Source organism: Coenobita brevimanus, chromosome 7 (assembly GCF_032717465.1).
Source record: "Coenobita brevimanus isolate Jiangsu-jjx chromosome 7, ASM3271746v2, whole genome shotgun sequence".
NCBI lineage: Eukaryota > Metazoa > Arthropoda > Malacostraca > Decapoda > Coenobitidae > Coenobita > Coenobita brevimanus.
Genome location: NC_136960.1, coordinates 159,384 through 173,741, shown reverse-complemented (window position 1 = coordinate 173,741; position 14,358 = coordinate 159,384). Strand labels below are relative to the sequence as shown.

The window sequence follows — 14,358 nt, the reverse complement described above, 5'->3', positions numbered from 1 at the left end:
GCATGCGCGGATGTTTTTATACATCAACGTGTGCAGGCATATGATGCACCTGTGAGCTATATTATTTATAAAAAAGAAAAAAAAAAAAGACCAAACAGAACCACCACGGTGGTTTCTTCCCCCTCAGATACAGCCCACACAACCAACTAAGAAATCCAGTCAAAAATCCACTGACTGGGCTAATGTCAGGCCCGGCCCTCCCTATAGGGGAGGAAATCGTCAACGAACGAACGAACGACAATTGACGGCATTACCAACAAAGCGAGCATAGAGCTGGACCGAATTGCACGATGGGAGCAGAAGTGGCGGATTCAAGCGAATCCCTTGAAATGCACAGTAACATATTTTCGTATTAAATCAGCCAACCCCCGCCCACTTTTTCTAAATTCGCGTGATCCCGATCGCGTTCCCATTCCTATTCGGAATACTTGCACCGTACTTGGTCTTACATACGACAAAAACTTCAAATTTCATCATCATATACGAGGCAAGGCAGGCGTGGCTGGCACTGCACTAACACAAATATACCGGTTTCGTAGTGCATCATCTTCAACTAAATTTCATCTGTATAAAGCACTGATCAGACCACTGCTCACGTATTCACCGTTAAGTCTATCTCTTTCGGCCAAAAGCAACATTCTAAATTTACAGAGTTCAAAACAAAGCCATACGTTGGGCACTGAGCATACGGTGGGATGATTTTGTCACCAACATACACTGTCATGAACGCGCCAACATTCCACCCAACACTTACCTTCACCACCTACAACAAAAACAAATCACCAAACTCACCGACGTTCACACTGACTTCATCGACTTTTTCACCCGGATCACACCCCCCACACGACCTCTAGCCAACCTCTTCCACCCTGACGCAAGACCTGCACCAACCCCATTGTTCACTTAAGCACCACTAGTTTATTTATTACTGACCCTTTTATTAATTAACTTAGTTCACACCCTGCAATTCACTTAAGACTCTAAACCACCCCTACACCCATTATCAAGATCACGGCAGCCACGTAACAACCCGCCATCCTCATATCCAGCACCCCCGCCTCAAGACCCTGACCCCCCCATACTCCCCTTCCTCCACCCCTCCCCTTTCCTTATCCCCCTACCCAAGCCCCCTAGGGCTACAACACCTTACCCTAACACCCGTATCCTACTACCCAAGCTCCTGGAGCCGGAAAAGATCAGATGAACCTGAGAGGCAGCCAATAAGCTAATGCTTGGCAGAGAAAGCCGTAGCGATTCACTCCTCCCGTCCTTAAGTACCAACACAGTGCACGTGCGAGACCCCCCCCCCTTCCCAACACCAAACACACGCACGTTGGGTTAAGCCCCGACACTCTTTCTCTTAGTCTAACTTCTTCCTCTCCTACTTAAACACACACACACACACACACACACACACACACACACACACACACACACACACACACACACACATGCACCTTACACAATGCAACCAGGACCCGAGCTCTCAGTAAGGCCGGGAGATTAAACTAAGGCTTAGTTCCTGCCACCACGTGTCGTCGCCCTGGTTGCATAACACTCATCACATATACACAATCATTCTTTACCTTCCTTCCTTTCCCCCCCTTTTCTATACGTCATTATTATTATTATTATTAGGATGGTCTGTTGTATAGGACCGAGCCTCGTGCGTACGAGGACAATGATGTATTACAGGTGGTTGTACCTGAACAAAGTGTGCCAGCAGCCCTACACTTAGCCCATCATTTGCCACTGTCAGGACATGGTAATGCAAACCATCGGTATCGAATGATACATTTGGCATGCATGGCTTATAATTCAGGGTATAATAGGTCGATCAGGGACTCGCCCTATTTCCTGTTGTACCTGAGAGACCCACAAGTACCCTATGAAACGATACATGAGACTCAACCTCATTACAATGTAGATGATGCGAAACATATGCTAGCAGCCATGGCCACTAAAGTATTTCAAAGATGTCAATTGTATTTGGACTGGGCTAGTACCGAGAATGAGAATTACAGGGCTTAAAAGGCTGTAGTAAAACCGATCAAGGCAGGAGACAGAGTGTACGTACGCACGATTCCTAAACGGGGAGTTGCTAAGAAGTTACAGCCTCTCTATGCAGGACCATACAGAGTCACGGAGCGTGTTAGTGATGTAATTAAAGTACGACGTGTGAAGGATGGAGCTGTCTCCACCCTTCATGTTGATCGTGTGCGAGTAATCCCCGAATCTTGCCTCACCACTAAGGATAATAAGAATGTACGTAGGGCATACCCTGTATATGAAACAGATGATGATGATGATGATGGTGATGGCGAGGACGGCTCAGATGATTTTACAGCCATTCCGGTATCTAGCCGCGGTACGACACAATCATCCAACACGCCAGTAAATCAAAGCTCTATGGGTGCTACCAACCCAGTTCAGCAGAGTGGGAATGAAAGTGATAATGAAAGTAGAAGCGAAAATGAGAGCGAGGATGGAGGCGAGATAGAAAATGGAGCGAGCAGTCACGAGGCGAGTGGAGAAGGGGAGTCCCCGAGTAAAGTGGTCGGCCCGGCGCCAGATCGTTTCTCCCCGGCTAGCAGCCTCAGCCCTGCGTCGGCCCCTAGATACAGCCTAAGATCACGCACAACAGTAGACGATTTACCTCTAGTTATGGATAGGCCAATAGAACACACTGACAGGAAGACAAGTAAAGAATAAGTTACTAGTCATGCTATTTTATTTTTGTTCCAGATTATGCTGCTTGCAGTCGTAGTATCAGGAAAGACTAGGCACATTGACCCCCACATTGAGAAACCTGCTCCAACAGGCCTCATCTATTCTCCAGTCTCCAAACTTATATCAACTGGAAATTATTATGTTGTCCCTGTCTTGTTAACACAGGATGAGTTATACCGACCACTTACTGAGGCACAGGATCTGGTTGACTCTGTCCAGTGGAATATAGATCACATGGACAACTCATCCACCCTTGTGTCGTCATTAAGAGAGACTTTGAAATCATTTCAACATGAGTTTAGAATTAGATCTGATGACTTAAAGAACTCTGTTAATTATTTGTTGTCGGATAAACCACTGTCAGGTCGTAGAACTAGAGGCGCAATTGATCTTGTTGGCAATATTGCTAATGCTTTATTTGGGACTGCTACCCAGAATCAGGTGAACGAAATTCACACTAGATTGGGTCAAATTGAACAGATGTCCGAGAATGAGCGTCGAGTGTTAAATGTTCACTCCCAAATACTAAATACGACCATAAGAGACATGTCACATACGCATGCTGCAATTACTAAATTGCAGCGGGCAGCTAATATTTCACATGCTGTAATTCGGCTCTTCTCCATAAAAACTCTAGCGTTAGAAGGCGAAGCTCGCATATTTGAGGCTTTTCTTAATCTCCAGTTAGCTTTGTCGGATATCATTGCCGATCATGTGAGGATTAAGTTAGGCCTACAGAATATGATGCAAGCTCGTCTGAGTGTGGACATCGTGCCAAATACCTTATTGCTGGAACTTTTAAATAATATTTCTTTAATGAGACCAGGACTGCTTTTCCCTGCTCGACCCGAATACCTTGCGTTATATAGGGATCTCGTTAAGGTAGTGCCTCGCAAGACTCCCTCTTCAGTGTTCCGGTTCAGGGTGACCCGGCAGATACTTTTGATGTCTTCCGGATCACTTCCTTGCCTTATAAAGTCCCTGACACAGATGTCTATGTACAGACTGTCCCCTCTGCCAAATTCATTGCACTGAGTGAAAATCGCTTACATTATATGCTTATGGACGATTTCACTCAGTGCCGCACTCATCAGCAGTTGCTGGTGTGCGAGCCGCAGAGTCCAGTGCTGAGGTCAAGTACTAGCACATGTGAGAGTGCTACATTCCTCAACAAGGACTTTGCGCCTCAGCTTTGTAGGAAAAGAGTCATTAAAAACTTTGTTCCTGTATTTGTTAAGAATAACGATAAGTGGTGCTTTTCTACGAATAAGCCTATGCAATTTACTCTTAATTGTGCTGTTAATGAGATAAGTAAGACAATACAGATTGTTAAAGGTATAGGACGTTTGGTCCTGGGTGACGGTTGCAGTGCTCATAGCGAAACACTCACACTTCCAGCTTATGCCACCCTCACCAAGGATACTAAACTGTCTCTACGTGTGAATCTGTATGGCTTTATGAAAGGTAAAGGGACAAAAGACGCCGTCATTAAGTGCCTTTCTAGCGATACTGACTACTGCAGGGTATTCATTGACCTCAAGGGTGCATTCGATAAGGCCAATGGAGAAGTAATTTTATATGAATTAGTTAGCTTGGGGGTAAGGGGAAGATTGCTGCACTGGGTGGGGGATTATCTCTTTGGGCGGCGGGCCCAGGTGTGGACCCAAGGGACACTCTCCCGAGAAAAGCATCTAGAGCTTGGTGCACCACAGGGAGGAGTCCTAAGCCCATTACTTTTCAATCTTTTAATGAACAAAGTGGCGCGTGAAAACCTGGGTTTCGGGGTCAGTGCAGTAATCTATGCCGACGACATCATGATACAGTCCAAAACTTTTGATGTTATGCAAACTGCACTGAACAGGTTCGGCAACCTGATCAAAAGTCTGGGTCTTGTAATTAACGAGAGTAAGACAAAGTTCCAGTGCCGTGCGTTAGGGGAAAAACATTTAGTAATTAATGGCAAAAACATCGAGAGGGTGAGAATTTACAAGTACCTAGGTATGTATGTCGGCTACACAGCAGACTGTAAAGATGCCGAGATGACCCACATAATAACGCAATGCAAGGCACGATTGTAGCCCTTGAGATCAATGGCCTATAGTGGTGCAGGGGTGGGTGTACCAGTACTAAAAATGATGTAACTCACTACTGTCAGATCGGTATTAGAGTACGCAAGCCCAATCCTCTCTTGCCTTGGTGAAGGAAGGCTGGAAAAACTTGAAAAAATCCAGAATGCGGCAATGAGAATCATACTTAGCTGCCCAAGGAACACCATGATAGATGTCATGAGACTTGAGCTAAATTTGCAGAGTGTAAAAAATAGAATTCAGGAAGACAATGTGGCGGCTGCAATAAGACACATGCGGTCAGAAAGCGGACTGGGACTCCGTAACAGCATCAAAGATGTTGTTAACGGAACCAGAACCTTCTGGAGGCAAGGCAAGAATGGCTATGTGAAAGACCTTGCGAGGAACGTACTCATATACGAGGTACAAAACTTCTGTGAGGAGATACCGCAGGCACCTAGGCCTCCACCCTGGGAAGAGGAAGAGGTAAAGGTGAGCATATCTCCACTACAGAAAAAGAAAGAATGTTATGCTGTAGGTGTGTTAAGGACACATGCACAAAACCAAATAAATAAACTCTACAATGAAAACACTGCTCACGTCTACTGCGATGGTTCGGTCAGAGAGGATGGCAGAGCAGGGTGTGGGATCGTAATATTAGATAAAGTAGACAGTGCATGTGTACAGAGCGAAATAAATTTTAGAATAAGCAACAACGTGTCTTCCACTCAGGCAGAGCTATATGCAATATTATACTGCCTCAGGGAGATCACAGGAGGTGAAGGAGACGTGTGCTTCTTCGAAGACAGCCGAGGAGCACTGGAGTCCCTTAAGAGCACAGCACCTGCACTGGCAGACGTAGTCTTCCAGTGTAGAGCTGTCCTGCATCAGCTCAAGCAATCGGGTGGATTCATATCATTCACATGGATACCATCCCATGTTGGAATACCAGGGAACGAAAGAGCTGATGAACTAGCCAAGAGTGCAGCAGAAAAAGATGACATAGATGTAGTATGCCAACTAACCTTGAAACAGATTAAAACTATAATAAGAACAAAACAAGGTCAAGAAGAAAATCAGAGAATGGAGATGCAACATTCTAGTAGTGAAATTATGTATCTCTATACTAACGTTGCTCTGAGAACCCACTTCACATATGGAAAATATAGAAATAAGTGGAAAGATTCTGTATGCACTAGACTGAGGTTAGGCTGTAAATATCTGTGGCAGCTTGGAGTGGATACGGATCGACGCCATGATTACGCATTACATCATTCTTCTCCCAGCACTAGCAGCGGTAACATCTCTCCCCCAGTAGACAAACTTGGAATCACATCTCCCAAGACTTTCGCGCTGCTATCTAGGCGAACTTGCAGTTAACTTCAGTGACTTTGTCTCCACGTTCCTTTTCTACTTTGTCAGCTGGCATTCCGGCCTGCCACTTAGAGTCCCTTGCCGTAGTACGAAGCCGAACCCTGAAGGGGTACCGTTAGGGTACTTCCACGAAGGGGGGCCTCAGAGGCCTGGTTATAGGAGGCGGCAAGGGTGGCATTCTGTTAGGGCTAGGTTAGGCAAGACCCTCACGGGGAAGTGACGGGGTCTCCCACGACGCCCTCTAGAGGGCGGGGAGTTAGGCCCCCCGTTACTGTAGGGAACTGCCGGACTGCTTGCTGACATTTGTTTGTCTACTTAGATTGTTTATTTATTCAGTCCCGTACATATATATGGACACATAGGCTTGCGTACATGTGTACATTTACTGATGTACATGTGTATGTTTGTGTGTGTGTGTGTGTGTGTGTGTGTGTGTGTGTGTGTGTGTGTGTGTGTGTGTGTGTGTGTATAAGCTAAGGAAGGGGTAAATAAATATATAAACAGACAAACTATTTATATATATATATATTGTATATTAGTATACATATATATATATATATAGAGAGAGAGAGAGAGAGAGAGAGAGAGAGAGAGAGAGAGAGAGAGAGAGAGGGAGATTTTTTCCATGCGTGAAGATGGCGAGAGTTAAAATTAAACACTCCCGCCCTAAACTCCGGAACACCCAGATTGGACTGCTACAGGTCCTGGCTAAATTTGAAGTAGCCACTTTGAAAGTGTTTCCCACCAATGATGCTTTAATCATACTGACGGCAGATGACTCGAATGCTGACAAGATCTTCTCAGAGGAATGCACTCGAGATCTCCTGGCCAATGACTATGAACCTGTCCTTCCCCCACAACTGCGCTCACGTAAATCCGTCATCCTAAGAAACGTAGACAACATCATCTACGACAACAATGAGGATGACATCATACAAGAAATAACCTGCAACAACACCTTCATTCGGGAGGAGACGTGGAGAACATCTACAAGTTTCCACGCTCTCACAACATCAAAGTAACATTCAAACAGATTGCGCAGGCAAAGAAAGCAACTGAGGCAGGACTTAAACTGTTCTACCTCAGCATTCCTCACTACCAAATTGAACAAGAACAATTTATCCCGATCTTGACCTGCTACAAGTGCTATGCAGTCGATGGACACTCGGTAAAGGACTGCCCCAAACCTCGAGAGTACAAAGTATGCTCCCTCTGTGCCAGCACAGAGCACAAGTACACACAGTGCACCTCAAGCACAAAAAAATGTGTTAACTGTGATGGTGAACATGGAGCAACTGCCATGTCCTGCCCTATAAGGAAAAAAGCGGTGCAGGAGAAGAGAAAGTCTATTGCCCAGTTGCCTGAACAGCAAGCTGGACAATCAAGAACTTACAGTACAGCCGCTGCAACAACAATCAACAGCAACAGCACTACCACTAACTCACCCCTACCAAGCCTCACAGTCCCGCCCAGTACTATTCTGTACTGCATGTATGAAGCACATATGCTTAATGCAACATACCCTGGGACTTATGCTACTCACCTAAATAAACTGTTCCAAGACAATGGAATTCCACCTGTCAAGGCCTCAAGCAACCCACCCTCTAAAGCTATCCTAAACAAAACCAATGCAGTCACCACCACACCCCCTACTGCCTCCCCTCAACTCCCCGCCTTCCAGACTGAGTCTTCAACCCTCACCACGCCCTCAGAATCAGCAATCACCGACAATGAACTGATGGGGAATCCCCCCATCGCCACCCAATCGCACCCCCCCACCCAGGTAACAGCTGAATCAATCAGTGATGAAAACCCGACCCCACCATCGCCCTCTAAGGCAGAAAACGCCACTTCTAACGCTACTCTACCGTCACAGAACACAGAGTATATAACCGATGCCTCCACTTCAGAGGAAGACGAAGAGACCGACGAAGAAGTCAGTGCCAGTGAACTAGGAGGAGTAATAATCTACAGCCTCGAATCCCTCCAGGAAAATAAAACAAAACTAGATAGGCAACAAATAGCAGCGCTAACAATCGCATCACATGTAAAAATCGAATACGGCAATGACAACCTTTCAACAAAGTACGTGTACAGTCTGTTCATCCAGAAAAGGGTTGATATCAACTCGTGCCAGTTCAAGGTTGCGAAACCCGGCTTCTTCAACAAATGCCATAGTGTATTCCTCCGCACTGACAGACTTAGAAAAAACCCTACTCGTACTGTTAACAAATAAATGGAAACGATTAGAGTAATTCAACATAACGTCCTCCACTGGCCGACAAACAAACGAACTCTAACGACGATCTACCAAACTATAGCACCTGACGTCGTTCTCATCAACAGCCACGGAGTTGAAGACAGTGACAGTATAAAAATCTATGGCTACACTGTCCACAAACGTAACACCAGTGGTGAGAACGGCGATGGCTCAGCTATAGCCATCAGACACGGACTGACATACAGACTGGACGATGACTACATCACAGACATGCTCTCAATCACGCTGCAAACCACGACAGGACCACTTAAACTAGCAACGACGTACATTCCCCCACGACGACCTTTCCTACCCTTCCCCGACTTTCACAAACTACTCTATGACAACGACCCTGTATACATACTGGGCGACCTAAATGCCAAACGTCCAGCCTTGGGAGACAATTATGACAATACAGTAGGACGAAACCTAATGACATTCATTAACGCAGGCACAGCACTGCATACTGGCCCCAACTTCCCAACCTTAATCCGCCATAATAGTGCCACATCACCTGATATCATCATCACCAACAACCGTGCCCATCATCACACCTTCTCTCAACCCGGCCCTCTAACTTCATCAGATCACATACCCATCGTATTCACCATCTCCACCTCACCTATACATATCCCTGCCACACCCAGACTCAACTACAGACAAGCTGACTGGGACCTTTTCAGAAGGATCTCTGACGCCTCCCTCCCTGACGTCCCCTCCCTTGACAATCAGACTCTGGAACACATAGACACTGCACTTGAGCAGTGGCTTAAAGCAGTGGATAGTGGCATTGAAACTGCTATCCCTACAACAACATTTAAAATTATTAGAGCACAAAGACCTTCCCCAGAACTGCATGTACTCCAGACTCACTATACAAGACTGCACAACCTTGCTGAACGACAGGGACTGACATACGACCAATACCAAGAATATCGACAGCTTCAAAGAGACATACAGACACTGTCCAGACAGCTCTGCAATGACCAATGGAACCTTAAAATCACCCAGCTGACAGAGAAATATCCTGACCCAACTAAGTTCTGGCGAGAAGTACGTCTTCTCAAAGGAACAGACAAACGACCCACCCCTTATCTGATTGACCGCCAAGGACGTAAAATACATGATACCCAAGGACAACTGACTCTTTTTACCAACCTATGGCGTGACATTTTTCAAATATCTGACGACGAAAATGACGATTTTGACGAGGACAACGAACGAATGGTCCTTCACTTCCTCAATGACAACAGAGACAGAATCCTCCCCCATGACACAGCAGACTTCTCCAGACTAACGAACAACCTTCTCACTAGACGAATCACAGTAGACGAACTTAAGACAGTAGTCACAAAAACGAAGAACACGACCCCAGGACTGACAGGCATTAACAAACAAGTTATCATGGAATGCTCACACTCCATGATAGAAAGACTCATCGACATTTTCAACGCCTCCCTGTCCGCGGGATACTTCCCTGACAAACTTAAAGAAGCCGTAATAGTAATGATACCTAAGCCAGGAAAGACTGACACGACACCCGAGAACTATAGACCAATCTCACTGCTCGAAGTACCAGGAAAACTGCTTGAAAGGATCATCAACAGAAGACTCCGACTTTACCTAGAGACAAACAGACTTCATAACCCCAGACAGTACGGCTTCAGACCACAAAAAGACACAAACAAAGCCATAGCCCTGACTTACGAGACTATCGCCCAGACCCTGTCGAGACGGGAACAGTGCTGTCTCGTCCTCAGAGACGTAAGCAAGGCCTTTGACAAGGTCTGGCATGAAGGACTCAAATACAAACTATTACAACTAGAACTCCCTACCATCCTCGAGAAGTTTTTATGCGACTTTGTGACTGACCGCACCGCGAGAATTAGACACAAGGACCAGTTAGGCGACGTTATACAGCTCGACAGTGGGGTGGCACAAGGGAGCGTCCTCTCCCCACCCTATACATTCTTTACACTAGAGACACCCCCCCCCCACCTCCAGACTGCCTAGACATAATGTATGCTGACGATGTGACTCAAATAGTGACTTACCAAGGACGGTCCAAACTCATGATGGCCAGCAAAGTAGCCAGAGAAATCACCAGAATCAGTGATTATGAGAAACGATGGAAGACCAGGACTAACCAACAGAAATTTAAAATAATTCCATTAGCACAAAAATACATGGAAGAAATCATTGTGGATGGTGAGCTACTAAACACAAGCAATGAGGGAAGCCTGTTAGGCCTCACAATAACTCAGGCCGGGATCACAAAACATGTAAGGGAACGAATATGCAAGGGGAAGGCAGCACTGTCCACCCTTTACCGTTTTAAAACGCTAAATAGAAAAATAAAAAGCCACCTCGTTAAAGCCTACATTCTCCCTTTGCTAGAATACCCTCCTGTGCCACTGGACACTATATCAAACACCCAAAAACTAAAACTACAAAGAGTATTAAACAAAGCTCTGAGATTTGTCGAAAACGACCATCACCCCTTCAACGATATCACAGAACAATTACACAGCATGCACAAAATAGCTGCACTAAACATCCGGATGCACAAGAGGGCAGGAAAAATCTGGCAAAAACTAGAAGAGACCAGAGACCCAAATTACGAGGACATCACCAACAAAGAATACGGAGGATGCATAATTGGTTCCCCAGCTCCCTCTTAAACAGAAATAGACCGCCACCAAACCCAATTTATACGTCCCTCTAACGACAACCCCTCTCATTATATATAATAACTAATAATACAAACGGCAGCAACGAAGCAAAGACCACGTTACCCTATATCCCATACACCTGCCGACCTTGAACTGACCGCACCAGACCACCACTACTGTCAGGAGACAGTTGCACTGCACACTCATTCCCTGCCCACTCCTGAGTGAATGCACTCCGTCGTCCGTTGTGCTAGCTCCTGAAACCAAAATGTAAGGAGCTGTCACATCTGATGGCGGGGTCGTGAACGTGGAGTGGGTTGGGAATAGACACTGCCCATGCACAGCCTATGCCTCGTGCACCCTGGTGAATGCCATGGGGAGGAAAGATAATTTCTATCCTTCCCCCCCCATTTTCTCTAATACTAAAACTCCTCCTTTCCATGACTATAGAGCCTGTGAAATAGAGGGCAGCAACCCACCAAGACAGCAGAACCCACCAATGCCACAGAGACAGGCACCACCCTTAGTAGCGCCGGGGGTACAAACTATGGCTCTTCACCTTCATCGATATATCTACCCTTGTCTGCACATACACAGAGTGACCGCTGTATAGGACCAACAGGAACACAGCATACACAAAAAATAAAAACTAAGCCACAGCAATGGGGACGGCCCCCAATCTTTATACCTCCGACTGTCTTTCATATTTCCCCACTTAATCTCTTCTAATCTCTCCCTCTTCTTTCCCCCCACTTTTCTATGACGAAGTGAAGTGAAGTGCGGCCACTCGCAGCCCACCTCTCGCCGAGGCAACACCTCCACCGCTATTCCCGGCGGGACCAGCTCTCCACAGCAGCCGTTTCAGCTGAAGGACGGGTCTGTCCTCTCCACCTACGGGAGTGCCCTGGTCAGCCCACCAGGAGGTTGAGGCTCGTCCGCCCTTTCCATGGCCGACCACCCTCCCTCCGCCACTACCTTGACCGGGGTTGTGCCCTTGTGTCCACCTGGACTGGGCCTTCCCTCTACGCTTCCACCTGCTGCTGTGGAGAGCTGGAGCGAGCGAATGGGGGTTGAGGGCAGAGTTCGGAACGCTTCTATCAGAGCTTCGGCGCCCTCACCATCGGCGCCGTTTAGTCTACCATGCTCTCGTCCTTCTCTGCCCTCTGTAAACATTGAGCAGCCGGCCGCCAACCACCGCCGAGTCGTTTGGGGATCCACCTGAGCATGCCGGCGCCCCTTCCATCGGCGCCGTGCAGTCTACCGCTCTCTCCCCCTCGCCTCGTCGATCATCGGGCTGTTGCCTCACCACCATCGCCTCGTTCCCTTCCTCTGCCGCCCTTGCCCTGTCTGCCGTCCGCGCTTTGCCCCTTCATTGGAGCTGTTTTCTGCATTTTCCTGACGGGCTCTCATGTTTGCCCGTTCCCCACCACGTTGTGGGGAGAATATTTCAACAACAACAACAACGTCTGTGCGGCGACTGGACACAGTCCAACAACTCCCACTATCATACACACAGACTCGGCTTCGGCCATTCACACCCTTCGCCAAAACGCTCACAAAAACAACATTCACCTAATATACAACATTCTCACCACCACCCAAGCTATCCGCAATGCTGGGGGATCGGTTACCATAAATTGGATCCCTAGTCACGTAGGCATTGCAGGCAACGAAAAGGCAGATCGAATAGCAAAACAAGCCCTAGAAAACCCCAGCATTGATTTTGTAATCTCCACGAGCCTGCGCCAAGTCAAGCATGCCATTAAGACCAGGGCAGCCAGATTAAATAAAGAAGACCACCGCCTATATGTTGAACTGGGTTCCCCCTCGGCTAGATGGTACTCACTTGCCACACGCTACAAACCACTGCCAATCACAACTAGATCCAACCTTACGATGCTCAATCGTCTGCGCCGCCTTCGCCTGGGCTATAAATGCTACGATGAAATGGTTCCAGATGACGAAACCCCCGAACCTGCATGTGAACACTGCCAGGAGGCTCCACTTTATCCCCTCCTGCACTATCTTCTCAGATGCCCAGCCACATCCCTCATCAGGAAACGACCTCTTCCTAACCCAGTCACTCCCAGAACTCACGAAGCAGCCAGATCCATAATCTCTTTACGTAATGCTGCAGCCTACGTCGTAGCCACGGCCCCACTCTCAGCACTGACTGAGGTGGTGCGCTCTGCACCTCCTCCCACCTAACGTGCATATCCACTGATATGCAGGGTATGTATGTGTGTGTGTGTCTGTGCGAGTGTGCGTGCGAGCATGTGTGCATATGCATATATATATACATGTGTGTATATATGTGCATATAGTTTTTAAAGTCAAGAGACTGCTCCTGCAGTCTTCATCACTTACTTGTCTCTGCTTAAATCACTGACTGGGCTAACATATGGCCCGGCCCCTTCCACTTCAACGAAGGGGAAATCTTCAACAAACAAACAAACATGTGCGGCGGTACCCATGTCGATGTCATGTCATGTCATTCTGCCTCAAGCTCTCGCACCGTGCACATCTCCCAGAAGAGGACTCCGATCTTCCACTAGCCAGTGGCTGACACCTCACTGCGCTCTGATTGGATGGCGCCGGATCTGCTTCCTGATTGGAGGGCACGCGATCCAGCAGAATACGACAGTTTTCCAACTGTCTCACAGGCAAATTAAATAGGAAAGCAGTACTGCAGTGTCAAATCCAACCCTCCCCTTACCAATTCACGCCGATGTTGAACATCCAAGCCCGTGGATCATTCCTCACCCCTGTTCTCTAGCTGAGACAGACTCAGAATTCCCAAGATAGACTTTGGTCCTTTTAGGCTCGCCCAGTATTCTCTTCCCGGCAGCCGCAGCGGTAAGATGTCGTCATTCTCTGTCTGGCAGCCGCGGCGACAACTTTTTTTTTTTTTTTGGGATATTCGTCCCAGTTGAACTGGGACACGGGCAAACAAAGAGCCCGTCACAGTTGCACATATAGTGCTCATTCCGAAATTAACGTGGTGGAGGGTAGTCCCTCACCATGTTAAGTAAAACATTAAAAGGTACCCTGGCAACAATGCCAGCAGCATCCCTAAATTCATCACCCGATCGGGCATGGCGACCATCGGGGCAAGACCTTAGCAGAGATGTAGCGGGGCAGTGAAGGAGGTAATGTACGAGAGGCACATCGGACCTGGCCAAGCAATGAGGACACGGATCAGGCTCTGTACCAGCGATCTGTTTGAAGCAGGGGAACCCCAGGCGCAATCTCCGTA

The 14,358-nt window shown here is 47.3% G+C and overlaps 1 protein-coding gene across 1 annotated transcript; it reads left to right on the top strand.

Annotated features, from left to right (window-relative positions):
- The first annotated feature begins 10,448 nt into the window (after positions 1-10,448).
- On the top strand, positions 10,449-13,310 carry LOC145404640 (uncharacterized). The gene is made up of 2 exons (XM_080276165.1): positions 10,449-10,542; positions 12,619-13,310. Exons 1-2 carry the CDS (start codon positions 10,449-10,451, stop codon positions 13,308-13,310), a joined length of 786 nt encoding a protein of 261 aa, XP_080132291.1.
- The last annotated feature ends 1,048 nt before the right edge of the window (positions 13,311-14,358 follow it).

Bases quoted from the DNA above. Each gene is read 5' to 3' on its own strand.
- LOC145404640 (XM_080276165.1), top strand. From the start codon at position 10,449: ATGTATGCTGACGATGTGACTCAAATAGTGACTTACCAAGGACGGTCC. The intron at 10,543-12,618 runs GTGATTATGAGA...TCATACACACAG, and splicing joins CAGAGAAATCACCAGAATCA to ACTCGGCTTCGGCCATTCAC.